General features: G+C 36.9%; 1 protein-coding gene across 1 annotated transcript in view; it reads left to right on the top strand.

Annotated features, from left to right (window-relative positions):
- The window catches only part of KCTD8 (potassium channel tetramerization domain containing 8), a 290,723-nt gene extending 267,357 nt beyond the window's left edge, over nt 1-23,366 (top strand). The window contains exon 2 of the mRNA XM_055434923.2: nt 19,794-23,366. Within this exon, the coding sequence (XP_055290898.1) occupies nt 19,794-20,254 (461 nt within the window). The 3' untranslated portion in view covers nt 20,255-23,366. The remainder of the gene's footprint in view (nt 1-19,793) is intronic.
- Nucleotides 23,367-23,715: the final 349 nt, after the last annotated feature.

Here is a 23,715-nt window from a genome sequence, read left to right as displayed (position 1 = left end):
AAGATTGTTTTTTTAACAGCCATCTTTTCATTTTATTTGCTAAAGATTTTTGTTTCCTTGTTATTGTCTGTCTTTCATATTAAGCTCCTATTCCTTTTGAGTTATTTTGCTATATTTCAGTACCCTGAGTTGAATGCTCAATTCATCTATTTTTCTTCTTTCTAATTTTGTACTAAATATATTTTAGGATACATTGTTTTTTACTCTGAGTATCTACAGATTTTTGATATGTAGCAACCTCACTGTTCTACATTTTAAAATAAAATAAAGTCTTTTATTGATGTAACATTGCACCGCCCAGTGCCAACTGAAAAGATTAAGTTTCCTGTTCAAAAAGCAGAAAGAGCGAGCCACTGAAATTCTAAATATAAAGCATTTTCATTTTTTCTGTGGTCACTCTCACACTTCCTTGTTTTTTATTTGCTATTAAATAGTGTTTTAAGTAAAGAAATGTTAAGTTTTAAATTATCAGCATGAATTTTACTGTTTATATAGTGAATGCCAGTTTTAAATGCGACTATTAAAGCATTAAACTGATACACAGAATCACCAAGATTACACAACTGGTATTTTGTTGCCAGTTCATGTGTATGCATACCTTTCTTACTAGAAGAGGCAAAAAGTATTGCACAAAACTAACAAAGCTCCTACTCCACTTCTTTATGTGTACACATTCTGCCAACACACTATCTTTGCCTTACTAATAACTAAGAACTGAAAGAAAAAAGAGTTATGGATTTCCCTATCTTTCCCTTTCTATGCTATCGTTTTTTGTATAATGGTGAGTAAGGAAAGATAGGATAGGATTCCTTGGTCAAAAATTGGATTATATGGCATTATTTTGAGAGAGGGATAACTTAGGTATGGCATTGGGTTTTTTTTCTTTTTGCAGCCTGAGAGAGTTGTAAAATAACTTAATGTAGCTTTTTACAACTGTGTATTCTATAGTATTTTTTCTTTTGGTGAAATTTTAACTGTTAATGTTTTTGGCATTGTGCTTTGTACCATTTATTAAATAAAAATTTTAGAAAAAAAAGATAAAAGTAGTTAAAAAAATTGAATTATAAAACAATATTTTGTTATTAATAAGTAATTAAAGGATAGAGCAATTTGAACACACAATACTGAAAATTTTGATTATGAAGTTTTTTTTCTAATTATATATATGATTTTGCTATTGTAAACAAAAATGGTAGAAATTGATAAAATAAAACCAATAACCCTTCTCATTAATACTAATATTAATCATTCTCATCTGTTCTTTGATCCCCAAATCAGAATGACCTTAGTGTTCTATGTGACTTTTGTCCTTTGCAATATTGCTTGCAAAGTATTTCACCATTTATTAAAGACAAATGGAGCAACCAGCCATTCAAGCAAAAGAGTGTGAGTCTTTAATCATTGATTAAACATTTTTCTATACTTCTCACACACACACACACACAGTGCTTATATACAGTGACAGTTATATTAAAATCAATTATAATGTAAGCCATAATTTCTAATTAGTGATTTATATATATAATTCTTATTATTCAGTAATCGTAACTTTGGTTTACTTCCTTGTTATGGAAATTTTTGCCCTAAAAGGAATGAATAGAGTTGAATTTTCTATTCCAGTTGTATGTGGTTTGTTTAAGTATGTTTTATGAATCGAACAAAGGTTGACCATCCTAGATCACTTTCACTGAACTCCATAAAGTCAAAGCAGACTATTCTTTTCTGTGAATCCTGTATTCTCAGCACTTCATGAAGAGCTATTCAATATGCATCATACTGGGAACATACTCTTTTACTAATGCTGCCTATATTTAAATAGTGCTATCTTCAAGCTTTTACTGACTAACCATTAATATATCCTGTAATTAAACATAGTTTTCCTAATGTATTCCCAGTGCAAATTCTTACTTTACATAACCATTTTGATTGATCTGTATAGAAGGTGTTACCAGTACATCTTTTTATCTTGTAATAGTTTCATTAGCAATACCTCACAATCTTTTAATCTGTAAAGCTTAAAAGTCAGCAAGGAAGATTGATGTTACTGCTGCTATTGAAATATTAGGTTTAGACTAAAGTGCAGTATGAAGTGACGTGATAAGTTCAAGGCATCTCAACACTGACAGAATCTACTCATTATTTAATTAGGCTCCGAAAGCTCTTAGCAGACATTTCTGACCTTATGGCAGAATCTTTCCGATCAAGAGGCACATCATTGAGAAATGTTCAGTCTTAAAGGTGCCTTATTATACAAATCTAATTCTGATATTTTGGACTATATTATAGTACTTGGCAAGTCATGAGTCCTGAGATAATTCCCTCATCCTCTCTTTTTCTTCTCTGCTGTAATTCTACATCCTCTTACCAATTTTCTAATTATTTTCATACTGTAAATTTTAAAGTGGAATTCACATTTAAATAATTTTTGCTTAAACTGTTTTTGTTTTCTTGATCTGTGCCTATCCAATTAATATAAAAGAACCTTTTTATAGATCTAAATTGACAATAATGTGTGCTTCAGAAGATATTGCAACATAGCATTTGTTCTGAAATGGGAAAATCTTAGATTTGATAAAGATTATCTGGTTAAAGGGCTTCTCAGGTGGTGCTAGTGGTAAAGAACCTACCTGCCAGTTTGGGAGACATAAGAGACATGGGTTCAATCCCTGGGTCGGGAAGATCCCCTGGATGAAAGCATGGCAATCCACTTCAGTATTCTTGCCTGGAAAATCCCATGGGCAGAGGAGCCTGGCAAGCTACAGTCCATAGGGTTGCAGAGGTGGACATGACTGAAGGGACTTAACATACACATACACACTGATTGTGTGTGTGTATATATATACACACATATCTGCATAACTCATTCTAAATTTCCCCAGCTTTTCAGATCAGTAGCTTAAAATATTTAAGTTTGTACATTAGGCGTCAGAGTTCTGCAATGACAAATACAATCAAATGTCACTCAGCTTGCTTCAAGAGGAAAGATTTCAGTTATACTTCAAGCTTATTTGAATCTAATAAAATATCTAAACTGGTTTATAAAAAGGACTTTTCTGGTAATATTATATTTTATTCTGTTTAAAATACTTGCCTAACAGGTGGAATTGACCAGAAGGATTCACCGAGTCAGACAGGCCAACACTGGTAGGGCTTCCTTTCAACTCTTATTCTCTTCTATTCTGGTTGGGGCTGGGCATTCAGCCATCTGCAGTCACATCCAAAAGCATTTTGCCAAGTATGTAAAAGTCTTCTCTCTCTTTTTTCCTTCATCAACAGTTTAAAGTATTCCAAGGATTTCTTGTTATTGAACTACCCAAGTAACTTGCCATCTAACCTTCATCTTTGCCTTAGATGATGGGATGGAGTTGGTAAGGTACTGTGGTTATCCCAGTCTGGGTTATAAATCTACTCCTTGGACTTGGAGTCCATTACATAGATAGGGGCCATAAATTTATTTTCACACACACATACACATTCAGCCAAAAAAGAATTTACTCCAAATACATAAGTATGATACAAAACAGAAATCAGTCTTTCTTTGCATAGGTAAAGAACTGAAGCAAAAATACATGCAGTATTGACGATAATAGTAATTGTCTCTAATCTGGCTTGAATAGAAGGTGGGAGTAATAGAAAATGAGTTTTGGAGTTGAAACTGGGACCATGTCATAGGATCTCCTGTTTGTATGGCTAAGAGATTTGAATTTGTTTCTGAAAGCCGTTTTCAGAGAAGAGGTACTATAAAAAGAGCTGTGTTTTGGTGATATGCAGCTGGGTTCTCAGTGCAGATAGCAGGTGATAGATATTAGATATGAAAAAATCTTGAATGTCTTTTCAGTAGATTCAGTAAGAGGTTAGAAGGTCATCACAATAGATTAAGGAGGATCATAACAATGATGGTCAAGACTAAAACAAAGGAAATGATTGAGATACTATCTAAGTACACTCAGTAAGATTAGGTAGCTGTTCATAGAAGGAAGGAATCAACAGAGCAGTAGGGATAGCAATAATGAAGATGATGCTAAGACTTCAAATCTGTGTGATTCAGAAGATTGTGGTGCTTATATAAAAAAGACGAGTAGAAACATCAGGGAAGGAACAGGTTTAAAGGGGAAAGAATAGTGAGGTCATTTGTCATTCGGGGGTGTATGGTATTTGAAGTTTAGGAGATGTCCAGAAAGCAGTTAAATCTAATGCTAAAACTTTAAGGAATGGTCAGGTGCTAGAGATATGTATGAAATCACTTATAAAGAGTTTGTGATTAAAAATGTCATTTATATATATGATGTGTGTGTGTATAGTTGGAGGGGTGGATGTGTGTGTGTGAGCTTGTGTGTTTAGAAATAGAAGGGTTTATTGTGGGAACAGATATGATGTTGTTCAGTTCAGTTCAGTCGCTCAGTCATGTCCGACTCTTTGCGACCCCATGAATCACAGCATGCCAGGCCTCCCTGTCCATCACCAACTCCCGGAGTTCACTCAAACTCATGTCCATCGAGTCAGTGATGCCATCCAGCCATCTCATTCTCTGTCGTCCCCTTCTCCTCCCGCCCCCCAATCCCTCCCAGCATCAGAGTCTTTTCCAGTGAGTCAACTCATCGCATGAGGTGGCCAAAGTATTGCAGTTTCAGCTTTTGCATCAGTCCTTCCAATGAACACCCAGGATTGATCTCCTTTAGAATGGACTGGTTGTATCTCCTTGCAGTCCAAGGGACTCTCAAGAGTCTTCTCCATCACCACAGTTCAGAAGCATCAATTCTTCGGTGATCAGCTTTCTTCACAGTCCAACTCTTACATCCATACATGACCACGGGAAAAACCATAGCCTTGACTACACGGACCTTGGCTGGCAAAGTAATGTTTCTGTTTTTAATATGCTATCTAGGTTGGTCGTAACTTTCCTTCCGAGTAAGCAGCTTTTAATTTCACGGCTGCAATCAGCATCTGCAGTGATTTTGGAGCCCCAAAAAATAAAGTCTGACATTGTTTCCACTGTTTCCCCATCTATTTCCCATGAAGTGATGGGACCAGATGCCATGATGTTGTTAGAGGACGATAAACCTCATTATGCAAATAATGGTTGATTTATATAACTGGGCAAAACTTAGACTCACATGATAACTATTTTCCCAAATCTTAAGTGCTAAGAGTTGGAAAAGAAATATGATGACATTTTGGCAGAGATTGCATTTTAGTAAAGAAACTAAGATCCTGTAATTCAAATCCAGTATCATCAAGTTATTAAGATAATACCATGCTCACTTGTATGAATGCCATAACTCAACATTGACAAGGGCCAGACATTAGACTAAATAGACTTGTATTAGTTTCCAATGGCTGTTGTTACAAATTCCCAAAAATTTGGTCGTTTAAAACAACAGAAATTTTATTCTCTCATAGTTCCAGAAGCCTGAAGTCCAAAATCATTGGACTGAATTCAAGGTGATAGCCATGCTAAACTGCCTCCACAGGTTCAAGGGGAAAATCTGATGCTTGCTTCTTCCAGCTTCTGGTGGCTGCCAGCATTCCTTGATTTGTAGCCACCTCCCTCCAATCTCTGACTCAGTGATCACCTTTCCTCCTCTTCCTGTGTGTGTATCACATCTCCCTCTATCTCCCTCTTGCAAGATTCCTGTGATTGATTGAGAGTCCATCCAAATAGTCCAGAACAACAGCTAATACTTTGTCATATGAAGTGACATTTACAGTTTCCAGGAATTAGGACCTGGGGCCACGTTTCAGCCTACTGTAAGACTTTCTCATACATGTTGCTGCTGCTAAGTCACTTCAGTCGTGTCCGACTCTGTGTGACCTCATAGATGGAAGCCCACCAGGCTCCCCAGTCCCTGGGATTCTCCAAGCAAGAACACTGGAGTGGGTTTCCATTTCCTTCTCCAATGTGTGAAAGTGAAAAGTGAAAGTGAAGTCCCTCAGTCGTGTCCAACTAGTAGCGACCCCACGGACTGCAGCCTACCAGGCTGCTCCATCCATGGGATTTTCTAGGCAAGAGTACTGGAGTGGCTTGCCATTGCCTTCTTCTCATACATATCTTTCCTTAAAGAAATTCTAGGAGGGATATACCATATTTTTAATCCTTCTTGAGCAGAATAGGAAAATGAATCTCAAAGACACATTTTGGCACATAGCTAGTTGTTGTCAGAACTTTATTTCAAGCACAGTTTTGCTACTTAAAGGCTGAGCAATTTTTCATTGTCACACAACATGAAATTAAACCCTGCTGTGAGCATTTATGTTTCCCTTTTCCATTCACTGTTGTGATTCTGCACTGCACTGCTTCTATAACAGGTACACTTTCATACATCTCAAAGGGAAAAGAAGGGGCACTCACAGTAAATAGTATGGCAGCTATAAGAAGTGGCATCTCGCTGGACATTGTTGGAAGTACTTGAAACCATTTATTGGTAAGAAGGCACTCAGATTCTGAAGAGATGTAACAAATAAAAATCCCCTTAAATATGACTTTCTGCCTACAATCACTGCTGCTTCTGGAGCCCAAGAGTATTAGCCTCGTTTTTATTTTGTTCCCTCACAAACTCTGCTTCCCCTGTTGTCGTTGAGTTTTTGCTTTTAGTATCTTACATCAGGCAAGGATAATTTACAGCCAGCATGGCCTTTTTGTTCATTTCAGTTTGTTACACACAGCACACGATAAGTACACCCCAACCTACATTTTCGGAGCTCCTTTTTTTCCTCCCACAACCATCAGATGTGTTATGAATACAACCTCTCAATCCTGTGTTGGTGGTATGACCCACAGTTTACAGATGTAGAACAGCATGAGTAGGCTTGCGTCCACAAATTTTTAAACCTGATAAATTATCCCTCTTATACAGTATGCGCTTGCGAAAAAGCAGGTAATGAGAAGGTGGCTACCTCAGCATGTACAGAAAAATGTCAAACGTTCATTAATAAGGTGTGGTAGATTCGGATGTGGTGGGAACCTGAGAATGAACAAGTCAATTTCAGGGTCCAAAAGGAACCTGGGCATCTTCCTGAAGCTCTTGTTTTTTATTTTTTATCACAAAATTTGGTACATGTGCCACAGAATACTAGCTCCCAAAAGTGAAATGGGAAGAAAGTTTCAAATGTAGACTTCTTGCAAGGTGTTGGTAACCATTCTGCATGTGATAGGGATTCTGAATGGACACGTGAGCACTTAATATCTTCTTTCCTAGACATCTGATGCAAGCAGAAGATACAGTCACATTAGTATTGTAGAATTCAATACACAACAAAGACAGTTGGTTTTCCTTCTTATATGCAGTTCCTCAATGCTTTGCATTTCTCTTTAATAACCTCAAGGGTACCATCTCAAAGGAAAATTTTCACTTACTACAAAGACTATGGGGTCCTTCTTATGGATCACACTGAAAGTTCATTTCTTTGCCCATGTCTTTTGTTTGTTTTTGTTGTAACCTACGGGCTTAGTTATACTTGGGTTTATCTTTTTATTAGTTAAAACAAAGCAAAACTTCTTTGGGGATAAAAAATTCCCTATGAGCGTAGACATTCTTAGTTAAATTATATGAATTTCACTTAATTCAGTTTAACTGTTACTGAATAATTATGAGTCTTGTCATGTTAGTGGTGCTCCAGGAAATACAAAGACAGAAAAGAATCTCTGTTCCATAGTGCTTAACATAGGTGTTGTGTGTTTGTGTGTGTGTGTGTGTGTGTGCACGCGTTGGGGGGCAGAATCCAGAGATGCAATTTAAAATTAGCGTGGAAATAACTATTATTTGAGACAAGATAAACCCGGTAATTGGTAGATTCAAGCAAACTGCACAGGGTCATTAAGAGAACAAGGATAATAAGAAGTCACTTCCAAATTGAAGAATGGAATATTTGATGCTAAACGCACCATTGGGAATAGGCTTTGAAATGGTACTTTTCCTTTGAAGCAAGGAAGGAATGCAATCCAGCGGGGTGGAATAGGCATGGATAAAGCAAGACATTTACCAGGAATACATGTATTTTGACCACTATATATGGAACATTACAAGATGGGTTGTGATAATCATTTGGGTCACAGTAAGAGTAGTTTCCAATGCCAAAATGTGTCACTAAGATTTGATTCTGTGTACATAGGAAATATGTAGAAGGTTTTTGTAAATGGAATTAGACTTTGGGAATATTTATTTAGCAATGCTGTAGAGAATAGTTTGAAGTGAAGCTAAAAATGGAGTCAGAGAACTGCTTAAGAAGTAATGAGAAACCTGTTATAAGAGCTGAAAAATGGGAATAGAAATGAAGGGTTAGATTCAAGGGGCTTCCTTGGTGGCTCAGATGGTAAAGAATCTGCCTGCATTGCAGGAAACCCGGGTTTGATCCTTGGGTTGGGAAGATCCCCTAGAGAGGGAATGGCTACCCACTCCAGTATTCTTTCCTGGAGAATCCCATGGACAGAGTAACCTAGTGGGCAACAGTCACAAAGAGTTGGACACAACTGAGCAACTAACACGAACACTAGATTCAAAAGCAAGTTTTAACAGTAGAATTAACAAAACCTGGAAGATAATTGGAAGTGATGAAGCCATCGAGTAGCCAAAGATTACTTGGATATCATCTACAGAAATAACTAACAGAAAGAAACAGATTCATAGAAATGGAGGAAGGTGACAAGATTACTTTTGAAACCTCCTCCAATATAATGTGTATTTTCTCTTACTTTTTCCTAGCACTACATTCAGTTCAGTTCAGTCGCTCAGTCGTGTCCGACTCTTTGCGACCCCAGGCACGCCAGGCCTCCCTGTCCATCACCAACTCCCGGAGTTCACTCAGACTCATGTCCATTGAGTTGGTGATGCCATCCAGCCATCTCATTCTCTGTCGTCCCCTTCTCCTCCCACCCCCAATCCCTCCCAGCATCAGACTCTTTTCCAGTACTACATTACTTTTGCTTATTCACTCTACTAGTATCTTTGATTCAGTGATGAATTAGCCACCTGAGTGGAGCAATACAAGGAAACTTAAGACATAGTCTCTGCTCTCATGGAAATAACAGTTGACCCTTGAACAATATAGGTTTGAACTGTGTGGGTCCACTTAAATGCAAAATTTTTATCAATGGTAAATACTAGTCCTGCTACTGTTTAGTCTTTTAGTCGTGTTCAACTCTTTGCGATCCCATGTACTGTAGCCCACCAGGCTCCTTTGCCTATCAGATTTCCCAGGCAAGAATAGTGGAGTGGGTTTCCAGCTCCTTCTCCATGAGATTTCCCCAACCCAGGGATCTAACCCATGTCTCCTGCTTAACAGGCAGATTCTTTACCACTGAGCCACCTGGGAAGCCCATAATAAATACTACCACTACTACTCTATGGTTATTTAGGTGAATATTTAGTAACATAAAGGGCTTCCCTGGTGGCTCAGACAGAAAAGAATCTGCCTGCATTGTGGGAGACCTGGGTTCGATTCCTGGGTTGGGAAGATCCCCTGGAGGAGGGCATGGCAACCCACTTCAGTATTCTTGTCTGGAGAATCCCCATGGACAGAGGAGCCTGGTGGGCTACAGTTCATGGGGTTGCAAAGAGTCGGACACGACTGAGAGACTAAGCACAAGCTCACATAGTAACATAAAATGTAGTGAATGCTAAGTACCAAACAAATGACATAGTCAGTAGTAGTTACTATAGAAATTCAGAGAAATGAATATAATTTTATTTTTATTATTTTGGTTAAACAATTACTCTGATCAAGACTTCACAACAGTCTAGAAAGGCACAGTTTGTGCCTTCAAGGCATTTACAGTTTAAGCACTGGAAGACAGATTGTAAATAAAAACGTATAGTAAAAAGTGTCAGACTTTGTTTTTTTGGGCTCCAAAATCACTGCAGATGCTGGTTGCAGCCATGAAATTAAAAGACGCTTGCTCCTTGGAAGGAAAGTTATGACCAACCTTGATAGTATATTAAAAAGCAGAGACATTACTTTGCCGACCAAGGTCCGTCTAGTCAAGGCAATGGTTTTTCCCGTGGTCATGTATGGATGTGAGAGTTGGACTGTGAAGAAAGCTGATCGCCGAAGAATCGATGCTTTTGAACTGTGGTGTTGGAGAAGACTCTTGAGAGTCCCTTATACTGCAAGGAGATCCAACCAGTCCATTCTAAAGGAGATCAATCCTGGATGTTCATTGGAGGGACTGATGCTAAAGCTGAAACTCCAATACTTTGGCCACCTCATGCGACAAGTTGACTCACTGGAAAAGACTCTGATGCTGGGAAAGGTTGGGGGCGGGAGGAGAAGGGGACGACGGAGAATGAGATGGCTGGATGGCATCACCGACTCTGTGGACATGAGTTTGAGTGTACTCCGGGAGTTGGTGATGGACAGGGAGGCCTGGCGTGCTGTGATTCATGGGGTCGCGGAGAGTCGGACACGACTGAGCGACTGAACTGAACTGAACTGAACTGAAAAAGTTAACAAGTACAAGGATTAACACAAGGTTGGGTTAGTGGTCAATCATGTCAGTATGAAAAAAAGAATCCACAATATATTTCTCTTTTCAATTACCCTTCTTTCCTTTTCTCTTTTATTCATTTTCCTTCATAGAAGTGATCAAGTAATGATAGAAGAGATCATTAAAACATAAGAAATGTTTAAATTATTTTCATATAAAATTAGCTTTTGTTCACTCAAATAGCCTTTTGCAGCTGCATTACTGTGCTTGTCACACTAAGCCCGAATGACTGAATGATGAGGAACTCTGTGTGTGTGTGTGTGTGTGTGTCCTTCTCTTGAAACAAACACTGTGGTGCCTGGAACATAATAGGTGCTCAACAAATGTTTATCAAATTGAAATGAAATTTTTTTCCCCTTTAGAGTCAACTGCTTAATACTTAGAGGCCTGTGGTGCTAATATTTAAGATGGATTGGTTCATTCTGTTCAAGTACCACATAACCATTCACACACCATTGAATTTAGTACTATTAAAAGGTAATTTCCCTTCTGGGAATTATGCCTGTTGCAGACACATTTTACATATTCAGTCTTTTTTATCATCAGTAGGCAGGTAAAGAGATTAAAATAAAAGATTTTTTTCAAGTGCACAGTTTTCCACATAGACTTCATTTTGGAATTCCTGTGTATTCTGAAAAAAAAATATGGAAGTCCTATTGAATGCGCTGACACCCAGCACTATTAGTCACGTGCCCTTTTTAAAGATGAAAATATTAATGTTTAATTTCTGTACAACTCTATTCACCCAAATAACTTAGAAAAGCTACTATTTCTTCCTTTTTATATCAATGTAATAAAAGCCAATGGAATTAATTGAAAATACCATTTTTTCCAGTTTTAAAAGTTTTGGCCCACTGTGATATGTTCAGTGTATTTTATTTTGTTTAATGTAATGTTTTTACTATTGTAATTCATACATTTTAATAACTCAAAGAGAGCTTTTGTGTTTTATTTTCTCAAATAAGTTCCTTTTTGGACAAAACAAGTTAATACTTAATAGTCTCTCAAATTTATTATAGAGAACTTTATAGCAAAATTGCTCCAACATCTGTTATCTCCTTTCTTATTATAACCATATGACTAGGAATTACTGTTCTTATTTCATTTTTAATAGATAAAAAACTGAGGCTTAGGGAAATAAGTGGCTTGCCTGCAATTCACATGTTCATAGTTACTACCTGTGAAGCTGAAATTAGAATGGAATTATTTGGATTCCTCAATCAGTACTCTCAATATTCAGATAACCAAATTGCCATACTCTAGCCAAATAAAAATGAATATTTATTCTGTATGTCAATAATAAATATTGCAAACATTTACACATGCCAGGCACATCTTAAGTATTCTATGAGTGCTAGCTCATTTAATCCTTCCTGCCACTCAGTGAAGTTTAAACAGGAGCAGAGGCCCAAAGAAAGTAAATAACCTGACCAAGAAAACACACCTAGTTAAGTCCTTGAACTAGAACATGAGCCCAGCCAGTCTGCACTATGTTGCCTTAAGTGTCATTCTTATTGCCAGCATTTCGGTGACAAGAATAGATTTAATGAAACAAATGTAAGTTGATATCTTCTAGAACTACACTTCCTATCAATGAACTTAGAGAAAATTACCCTAGAATCCTGTAATTCTGTGAAATACTTAAATAGAAGTTTAATTTGTTTCCCCATTCTAAAAGGTAATTTCTATTAATGGTAACTCTTTAATGTTTTATATTTAATATTCAATACAGTTTTATGACATGGAAAAGTTCTTACTATTCATTATATAAATTAGAATCACAGAGCTTTATCACATAAATGAATCTGCTGCTTCAGTCGTGTCTGACTCTGTGCGACCCCACAGACGGCAGCCCACCAGGCTCCCCTGTCCCTGGGATTCTCCAGGCAAGAACACTGGAGTGGGTTGCCATTTCCTTCTCCACTGTGTGAAAGTGAAAAGTGAAAGTGAAGTCGCTCAGTCGTGTCCGACTCATAGCGATCCCATGGACTTCAGCCTACCAGGCTCCTCCATCCATGGGATTTTCTAGGCAAGATTACTGGAGTGGCTTGCCATTGCCTTCTCCGATAAATCAATCTAGGGGCTAACAAATATTAGGTGATATGAACAGCACAAAGTACTTGCCTAGAGAGGCTGAGACAAGCTTAGCCTCAGATCTTCCACCACAGTGAAGAAAGGTGTGAATCTAAAAAAGGCGTATAATGTGTAATGTGTGTGTGTGTGTGTGTGTGAATATGTGCCTTCACTGCTTTTTAAAAAATTAATCATGGAGTGGCATGAACTAGGTAGCTGGCTTGCAGGTCTCTTAGGTAGAGCTCAACTCTCCTTGAAAGACAGTCAACTCCTGGATGAAAATCCTATTGTATTTAATGGCAAATAGCCAAATGAAAAGTGGAAGATTTACTTTTCCAAATACTTTTTGAAAAGTTTCTAACTGCACATATATTTTGGACTTTTAAATAGCTAATTCCTTTTTAAAGTTAATCTTATTGTTCACTGATTTGTCAACTATTCTAATAATTAAGTGAAGGAAGAAAGTCCAGCTGATTAAGCCACCAGATCACATTTAGTTTTCTTTTTTTATCCTTTTTTTTCTTATACTAAGTCTGACTGGTGCTGTAATTCAGAGGGCAGAATGCTTTGAAGAAGATCACAGGTATATATTTGATTCTATTATTAGCAGAAGAGACACAGAGAAATTTCTGACAATCATGCTGTTCCTGTATATGCAGGACTTATTATTAAATTATTATTCATGTGCTTATTAAGGCATTTCAAGTGGCTTTGGATCATTGAATGAAATGATGTAAAGTTTTAAATTATCCCTGGAAGCATACAATTAGCAGGCATTCACAGAAAACTAAGCAACTAGAATAAATAATTATTCTCTTTTAATTCATTTATTTTTATTAAATTTCATGTCATAAAAATGCAAAAATCATTTTGTTATTATATCTTAGTCTCAATTTAAATCAACTAAGTTATGAGTAATGATTTAAAGTGTGCTTAATTAAATAGAAATTATAATATATAATATGTTATGCATCATCAAAAATTCTAACATAAATCAAAAGGACGCTATTACCCTTAATGATTTATGCAAAGAACTATGATAATATTCTATACATTTGAAGGTCTGTTCTTCAAAAAATTAAAAACAGAACTACCATATGATGCAGCAATTTCACTCCTAGATATTTATCCCCCCAAATTGAAAATACTAATTAGAAAAAGATAAATGCACCCCTATATTCATTGAATCATTATTTGCAAGAGCCAGGATATAGAAGGAACCTAAGTGCCAATCAGTAGACAAATGGCTAAAGAAGATTTGGTGTGTATGGTTTATCTATCTATATACATATATATATTTGTATATTTGTATTTGTATCAATCTATATACATATATGATAGATATACACACATAATGGATTATTACTAAGCCATAAAAATAATAAAATTTTGCCATTTGTGATAATATGGATGGACATACAGAATGAAACAGGGCAAAGGCTAATAGAGTTCTGCCTAGAGAATGCACTGGTCATAGCAAACACCCTCTTCCAACAACACAAGAGCAGACTCTACACATGGGCATCACCAGATGGTGGACACCAAAATTAGATTGATTATATTCTTTGCAGCCAAAGATGGAAAAGCTCTATACAGTCAGCAAAAACAAGACCTGGAGCTGACTGTGCTCAGATCATGAACTCCTTATTGCTAAATTCAGACTTAAATTGAAGAAAGTAGGGAAAACCACTAGACCATTCAGATAGGACCTAAATCAAATCCCTTATGACTATACAGTGGAAGTGAGAAGTAGATTTGAGGGACTACATCTGATAGAGTGCCTGATGAACTATGGTTGGAGGTTTGTGACAATGTACAGGAGACAGGAATCAAGACCATCCCCAAGTAAAAAAATGCAAAACAGCAAAATGACTGTCTGAGGAGGCCCTACAAATAGCAGTGAAAAGAAGGGGAGCAAAAAGCAAAGGAGAAAAGGAAAGATATACCCATTTGAATGCAGAGTTCCAAAGAATAGCAAGGAGAGATAAGAAAGCCTTCCTCAGTGATCAATGCAAAGAAATAGAGGAAAACAATAGAATGGGAAACACTAGAGATCTCTTCAAGAAAATTAGAGATACCAAGGGAACATTTCATGCAAAGATAGGCTCAATAAAGGACAGATATGGTAGGGACCTAACAAGCAGAGGATATTAAGAAGAGGTGGCAAGAATACACAGAAGAACTGTAAAAAAAAGATCTTCACGACCCAGATAATCACGATGGTGTGATCACTCACCTAGAGCCAGACATCCTGGAATATGAAGTCAAGTGGGCCTTAGGAAGCATCACTACGAACAAAGCTAGTGGAGGTGATGGAATTCCAGTTGAGGTATTTCAAATCCTGCAGGATGATGCTGTGAAAGTGCTGCACACAATATGCCAGCAAATTTGGAAAACTCAGCAGTGGCAACAGGACAGGAAAAGGTCAGTTTTCATTCCAATCCCAAAGAAAGGTAATGCCAAAGAATGCTCAAACTACTGCACAGTTGCACTCATCTCACATGCCAGTACAATAATGCTTAAAAATCTCCAAGCCAGGCTTCAGCAATACATGAACCGTGAAGTTTCAGATGTTCAAGCTGGTTTTAGAAAAAGCAGAGCAACCAGAGATCAAATTGCAAACATCCGATGGATCATCGAAAAAGTAAGAGAGTTCCAGAAAAACATCTATTTCTGCTTTATTGACTATGCCAAAGCCTTTGACTGTGTGGATCCCAATAAACTGTGGAAATTCTGAAAGAGATGGGAATACCAGACCACTTGAGCTGCTTCTTGAGAAACCTGTATGCAGATCAGGAAGCAACAGTTAGAACTGGACATGGAACAACAGACTGGTTCCAAATAGGAAAAGGAGTACGTCAAGGTTGTATATTGTCACCCTGCTTATTTAACTTTTATGCAGAGTACATCATGAGGAATGCTGGGCTGGAAGAAGCACAAGCTGAAATCAAGATTGCTGTGAGAAATATCAATAACCTCATATATGCAGATGACACCACCCTTATGGCGAAAAGTGAAGAAGAACTAAAGAGCCTCTTGATGAAAGTGAAAGAGGAGAGTGAAAAGGTTGGCTTGAAGCTCAACATTCAGAAAACTAAGATCATGGCATCCAGTCCCATGACTTCATGGCAAATAGATCGGGAAACAGTGGAAACAATGGCTGACCTTATATTTCTGGGCTCCCAAATCACTACAGATGGTGATTGCAGCCATGAAATTAAAAGACGCTTACTCTTTGGAAGGAAAGTTACTACTAACCTAGACAGCATATTAAAAAGCAGAGACATTAGTTTGTCAGCAAAGGTCTGTCTAGTCAAGGCTGTGATTTTTCCAGTGGTCATGTGTGGATGTGAGAGTTGGACTATAAAGAAAGCTGAACACCGAAGAATTGATGCTTTTGAACTGTGGTGTTGGAGAAGACTCTCGCATCCCTTGGACGGCAAGGAGATCCAACCAGTCCAAAGATCAGTCTTGGGTGTTCATTGGAAGGACTGATGTTGAAGTTGAAACTCCAATACTTTGGCCACCTGATGTGAAGAGCTGACTCATTTGAAAAAACCCTGATGCTAGGAAAGTTTGAGGGCAGGAGGAGAGGGGGATGACAGAGGATGAGATGGTTGGATGGTATCACCGACTCAATGGAAATTGGTTTGGGTAGACTCTGGGAGTTGGTGATGGACAGGGAAACCTGGTGTGCTGTGGTTCATGGGGTCACAAAGAGTCGGACACGACTGAGTGACTGAACTGAGTGGGTATTATGCTAATAGAAATAAATCAGACAGAGAAGTACAAATAGTGTATGATTTAATTTACATTTGGTATCTTAAAAAAAATGAGTGAACAACAAAACAGAAGCATAGTCATAGATAAGGTGAACAACTGGTGTTTTCTATAGGAAGCAGAGATGGGGAAAGGAAAGATAGACGAGGGAGATTAAGAGGTGCAAAATATATGTCAAAGGTATGAAATGTACAGTTTGGGAATATAGTCAACAATTCTGTAGTATCTTTATATGGTGACACATGATATATAGAGTTATTGTGAGGACCATTTTGAAATGTATAGGAATAATGAATCACTGTGTTGTGTAACAGAAACTAGCATAGTGCTGTAGACCAGTTACACTTCAAAAACAAGCTAAAAAGTGTGGACAAAATAAAGTTATGCATTTTCTGTTAAATGAACATCTGAACCTAATTTGTGTCTTGATTAGGAGTCTACCTTGCCAAAGATAGCTTAAGAATTAGGAGGGATGAGAAATAACAGTGTATATTTATTAATTCTTGTTAATATCTATACCTATTCTAAGTTCTTTTTTGAGAAAAAGGTGTTTTGGAGACTATAGAAAATTCAGATTTCATCTCCATTTTTTTTTTTTCATGGAGTTCAAAGTCTACAGTGGGAGATATTCTAACGTGCCTCATGCATTTTAAACACTTAATATTATGAAATACCATAAAATAGCCTGTGGGCTTCACTGGAGCATCCATTGTGTGCCTCCTCTAGATCACAGCCTGGCACATTGTGGTGCTCAGTAAAATTCTTTTGGCTAAACTGATCAATGCCTTCTTCAAAGAAGTCTTCATTGAGCTTCCATCTTACACTACAAACAAGAGTAATCCATTTCCAGCATACATATACGACATTCTGCTATACTGTGAAGCCTGCATTTGTGTGTGTGTGTTTTGGGGAGTAGTTTTCCATTGATAATTATTAATACCATTAAGAACAATAACTGTATCTAATTTATTTAGTTAACACATGGACTTCATATGGCATCACCGATTCAATGGACATGAACCCGGGCAAACTCTGAGAGATGGTGAGGGACAGGGAGGCCTGGAGTGCTGCAGTCTGTAGGGTCACAAAGAGTTGGACATGACTTGGTGTCTGAACAAATGGACTTCATGTACCTCTGTGTTCTTCCGGGCCTGTTTCACTGAGCATTGTTCCCCAGTGAATCAAAACAGAAGGAACCATTTGCTTTAATGGTATGTGGTATCTCTGTACTGTCTTCCTCTTTGATGTTACTACTTTTCTGCCTAGGTATCTCTATTTAAAGCTCTATCCCCTTCCTGTTAACAGGAAATGATTTCTCATTACTCATTAATTCTTAAACATAAATTGGCTTTCCCAGCTACTTGCAGTTCAACCCTTTAGTCATCATTGGGAATGAAAATCTTAGATTCCTCTGTGGAGATTTCTGGTTAAAATAACACACAAGTTTGGTAAACAGGTAAAAACCATTTGTTTATATTCTACATTTTACTAGGCTAGTGGGCATTATGCTATCTTGGGATTACATTCCGCCATTAAGATAATTAAATAAACAGGTGCTGTACTTCCTTTACCACTCTGACTGCCATTTAAATACATACATACAAACCATTCATTCAGCAAACGAAATCTCCAGAAATGGACCTGTACATTTGTACATTAAAAAAATTACAATGATGTACTCTTGTTGAGAATTACTGTACTAGACCTTTTTGTATGGTGTGTATATGTGGGTGTGTGTGGGGTGTGGGGGTGTGTGTTTTACTCAGTCCTGTCTGACTCTTTGCAACCCCGTGTACTGTAACCTGCCAGGCTGTTCTGTCCATGGAATTCTCCCAGCAAGAATATTGTAGTGGGTTGCCATTCCCTTTTCTGGGGGATCATCCCTATCCAGGGATCAAACCCAAGTGTCTTATCTTTGTAGGTGGATTCTTTACCACTGAGCCACCAGGGCAGCCTTCCAAAAGGTTCTAAAGCTTTTTAAAATCTTTACTTCCTCTCAACTAAATGTCTAGTATCAATGTGTTTTCTTCTCATTTTAAATAGGGAAATTGGTGGTAGCTGCTGGGCTGCAGTCTATGGGGTCGCACAGAGTCGGACACGACTGAAGCGACTTAGCAGCAGCAGCAGCAGCAGCACATAGTGGGTTGCTCTTATGAAAAGTATTTTTATTGGTTTGTTTCCTTACCCTTCTAAGTAATATAGACTATTCATATTGGTTATTAATTCATATATATTAGACTGAGGAAACCCTCAGAATCTTAACTGCATGTTGAAATCACCTGAATCTATTAAATGACCCAATGATCAGGTAGCATCAAGCAGGACATCTGGGGTTAAGATCAAGGCATCAATAATCCATGCTTTCCAGGTAATTCCATATGTGGGTAAGGTTGAGACCTTATGAATCCGACCAGTTATTCCCAACTCTGGCTGCACAGTAGAATCCCCTATGCAATTGTTTAAAATGCTGATGCCTTTCATTTCAATTATGGTTCAGATAACTTGTGCATAAATGTTGAATACAAGAGAAAAACATTTGGGTAACTTATATTCCTGAATTATTGGGCTCCAGTTAAATCAAAGTTTTATTATAGTTCTGGGTATGTGGTGATGTTCAATAAATGTTAGATGGAGATCCTAATCCCACAGCAAAGTCAAGGAGAATAAAACATGCTCCCTTTTGGAAATAAACTGTTTGTGTATTTGAAATAATTATCTTGGCAAACTATCATTTTCTGAAAGTTGTCCTCCTAGGTAATTTACCTCAAATTGTAAGCCTTGTACTTTAAGAGAATACTATATTTCAACTATATTTTTCAGCATAATATTAGGTACCTATATATCTTATGGTACTTTCATGATTCTCTCCAAGAAAGTAGACAGGAAACAAGATTAAGAGATGGAGGATAAGATTTAAACCAGTTTCCCTCTTGGAAGCATAAATGATGCTATTGCACTTCTGGGCCTGGAGAATACTGTTACTTTGTAAAATAGAGCCTTGGTACTTTCTGTGTTATGATGGTGAATTATTTATATATGCAAAGGACAATTAACACCATTAGCTAAAACAGAAATCAACTAACTGTTCAATAAAACAGTTACGGGATTAGCAAAATATTTATATGTGATATCTTTTTCAGATTGCAGGAACTAGTAACTAAAAATAGCAAAAATTCATTTTTTTTTAGCATGAAGTTATAGATGATCTGTTATGGTATAAATGCTCATCAAGCAAACCTCTCAAATTTAATTGTTATCAATAATTAATCAGCACATTGCATGCTTCAGTGTACTTTAACTATTCCAGGTGTTGGATTTAATTCCTCAAATATAAATTAAGGAAGTAGACCACATTTTTCTTAAATGTTTGTGGTTGAAAATAAAAAAATATATATCTATAAAGCTTATTTAATTTTACCTTCCCACTTCTTAGTTTTTCTACTTCTTTTTTCCTTTTTAGGACCACCTCAGAAAATAGTGTCACCTAAACAAGAACACGAAGATAGGAAACATGACAAAGTCACAGATAAAGGAAGTGAGAGTGGAACTTCCTGTAATGAGCTCTCCACTTCCAGTTGCGACAGCCACTCAGAGGCAAGCACTCCCCAGGACAACCCACCCAGTGCCCAGCAGGCGACAGCTCACCAACCTAACACCTTAACTTTGGATCGTCCTTCCAAAAAAGCACCTGTGCAATGGATGCCCCCACCAGACAAACGCAGAAACAGTGAACTCTTTCAGACACTCATCAGCAAGTCCCGGGAAACCAATCTTTCCAAAAAGAAAGTCTGTGAGAAGCTAAGTGTGGAAGAAGAAATGAAAAAGTGTATTCAGGATTTTAAAAAAATCCACATTCCAGATTATTTTCCAGAGCGCAAACGCCAGTGGCAATCTGAACTGTTACAGAAGTATGGGTTATAGTAACGATCCCATTCCTGCAGTATTTCAATGACGTTCAGTGTTTACCAGTGTCACCACCTGACTGTGTACTAACAATGGTCAGTGTGATTCTTGCTGCTCTTCCTTTTTGTGAACAGTGGACGTGGGACAGTATTTTCTTTCATTCTTTCTGTTGTTGTTGTTTTTAGAAATATTTCAAAAAAGAAAACTAATAAATATTGAATCAAATGGTGTTCCTGATTCAAAAAATTTTGCGAGAATGAAAGTAAAATGTGCATGATCAAGAAGCTTAGAATCTTGATTTTTGAACTGTGGTCAACTGGCTATGTTTGTCATTTTGTAACTCACTAACAAATCTTCATATCACTCCAAATAAAGTGACAATATGGATGAAGCAACATCAAGTAAAATGTTAGATGATGGTTTTGGGACCCAAATCCAAAACTGTTTAAATGTTAATGCAATAAAACAAGTATTATTTTTGCATGAGCACAATATTACAAATAAATCACAAGACATAGGAAGATCTGTTTGTTGCTTGGAAAGAAATAATTATGAAAAAATAGCAAAAAAAATATGGTTCAGACAAAGCCTATAAATGTAAGCTAAGAGATTGAATTTTATTTGTTCTGGATCTGTGATTTTTTTGTGTATGTGTATGGTGTTCCATATGTTAAGATGGTGTAAATATGCCTTATGATCTTGTGTTATGGCACTGACATTCATCTATTAATGCTAGTTATGATTATTTCTGTGAAATGAGTCCTTACATCAGGCTGTGAAAACTGGCATAATGATGCTCTGAAAGATCTTACTCTCGTGTTAATCACAATAATTGAGGGAAATGGTGAAGAACTTTATGTACTTATTAAAAAAGGAAATATATATTAGAATTTCTTGATCTCTATTGAGTCTTCTTTTAAAATATTCAGTTGTTACATTGTCTTCAGTTTTTCCTTTAAAATTCCAAACTGGAGAATGATATGTTCAAACTTAATGTTGACGAGTTAGAGACCTATAATTCAAAATGGAGGTAGAGTCAAATTCAGATAGCTTTGGTATTTATTAATAAACCCTTAGCCTGCAGGAGGAAGAGATTTCATCTGAGGATGCACCAAAATTTTATTTTAGCTGACAACTGGATTGAAAGTCTCCCTAAATACAATTGGGAAGTTACTACTTGCAAATTATGGGACAAAAATGTCAACAGGAAGCTAAAAGTTCAGCCTGAATGACAAGAGCTTTCTTCCTGATTGCATATTTGAAAATTATCTTTCTTATCATAAGCCGCACAATTTTTGCGTCACCATGTCCACAGAAAAAAATATATAATATCCCAAAATTTCGCTAAAGAATAGGCACCAGGAGGACAAAAATATTTCTAATAATCAGAGCTCAGTCTCCTCTGTGGTTAGTTGAAATAAAAGTTGAGCAGTACTTGTAGTATCATTTCTTCCAGGGTAATATTGGAAGATAAGCATTATTAACTCAAAATTTAAAATTGATGTTCATTTTTGGATGCAGTTTCAGATTTATCACTCCTCTATTATATAAAATACCGTTTACAGTGGACTATTAAAGAAAACCCAAATGTATGATTTGCCTTGAATAACCTATCAGGTTTTAGTGAAAGAGCTACTCTTAAATTCTGCATTTCATTTTTGGAAGGTTGGCAGTCCCACCCACTAAGTTGGCTAAGTGTAGCTGCAACACACTGGTTAAATGGACAGAGCTTGTGGTTAGGTTGCTACTGTTCAAATCCCATCTCTACCACTACCACTAATGTGACCTTAGGGATAACAGGGATATTAATAACATGATAGAGAAGATTTAAATGAGGTAATTGAAGTAAAGCATCACCACCACTCCTGGAGATGGAGGGTAAAAACAGGTAGTGGGCTTACCAGAATTTTTGGAATCAGTACTGTCAGATGGAAAATTTTGAATAGAGAGGAATAAGCTGTTCAATAAGAATTATAGTCTGTAGGGAGCCATGGTCACTTCCAAAGATGCCTCCCAAAGCAAAGACAAAGGGGATAGGTTATCCTAGCTTCCCACACTTCAATTCCCACCAACACTTTCCATTTTCCCAACATGAGTACAAGCAGTTGGTAAACGAGTTTTGGAAATTCAATTCAGTAGAGGTGATCCCACTGTGATAGAAAGCCCAGCACTGTAGGGCAGGGAGTAGATCTGAAGAATGCCTCTCAGCCTCCACTGTTATTTCCAACACAAAATTTTGAGTAGAATTGCAGTGGTAAGAATCTGGTGAATGAGAACTATTTCAGACCTTCATATCTCTACCACAAGAGATTGCCTATCCTTAAAGTCCTTCTTAGATCTTGCATCTTCTCATACCTAGAAAAACACTGACGTCATTAATGGTGAAATCTTCTTTGGCTATCAAAAAAAAAATTTTTGTTTTTAAAATTAAAAGTCAAAATAGAGTAGCTATGGTTCAGACATCCTGGGAAATAACTATTTCCCAGATATCCTGAAAAATGATATTATGGGTGTGATTTCAGATTAGACGCTGTGACCTAATATAGAACTTAATGCTCCTGTAATGCATTTTTGCTTCTGTACTTTGCTTGCTGCTCGTAAAACCAAAGTTACTCCATTTTAAGATAAGGTTGTTTTTAAGTAAAGATTCCTAAAATTGTTTTTGAAAAAATAAATAAAAAAAAGAAAAGTAGAATCTATTTCCTTAATAGTCTATTGAGCACTTACCATACACCAAGCATTTGGCTCAAAGGTTAACAACATACTCAAGAAATACAAATTACTAGCCATTGCCCTTGGGAAGAAGCTTATGGTCTGATTCTCCTATATTATGATGCTTTCACCAGAAACTAGTTCCTGTCTTGTCACAATTGAGGCTACAAGAGGATCAAGGGAGGAAGCTAGAATGAGAACTCTGAAAAAAAGGAGACTCCAAAATTTAAAGATGGCTCAGACTAAAACTGCTATATAAAACTTTACCAAAATATCAATAGATAAAATCTAGAAGGTTGCCAAAAATCAGAAAAACTGGAAGCAGGCATTGAATTTGAATATTTTTAGAGAATAAATGCATTTTGATGCTCACATGATGTACCTTTGATGCTCAAATGGTATCAAAAAATACTGTTTGATATACAGGATTTACTTAACTTGTGACCTGATGTTTCATTAAAATAAACTGGAAACATATTGAGTATTAATTGAGATGAGAGAAGAAAATAAAAGTGAAATTGTGAGATTTTTAATTTTGAGTAGATATACTTTCCCTATTTTTTTCACTCAGTATACCTAAAAACCCTAGACATTATATGTGAACACTCTTAAGAGACTCTGAAAGGCTAATTAAAGAAGGAAAGCTGACTAGACGTGTTAGGACCCAAAGAACATGTTGTTGGAGTTTCTTGGGTTTGTTTTTTTTTTTTTTTTTTTGCCTGTTTATAGTTGAAGGAAATGGTAACCCACTCCAGTATTTTTGCCTG

Source organism: Moschus berezovskii, chromosome 5, assembly GCF_049115385.1.
Source record: "Moschus berezovskii isolate FMDL1 chromosome 5, NW_MosBer_1.0, whole genome shotgun sequence".
Taxonomy (NCBI): Eukaryota; Metazoa; Chordata; class Mammalia; order Artiodactyla; family Moschidae; genus Moschus; species Moschus berezovskii.
This window is presented reverse-complemented; position numbering and strand designations above follow the sequence as displayed.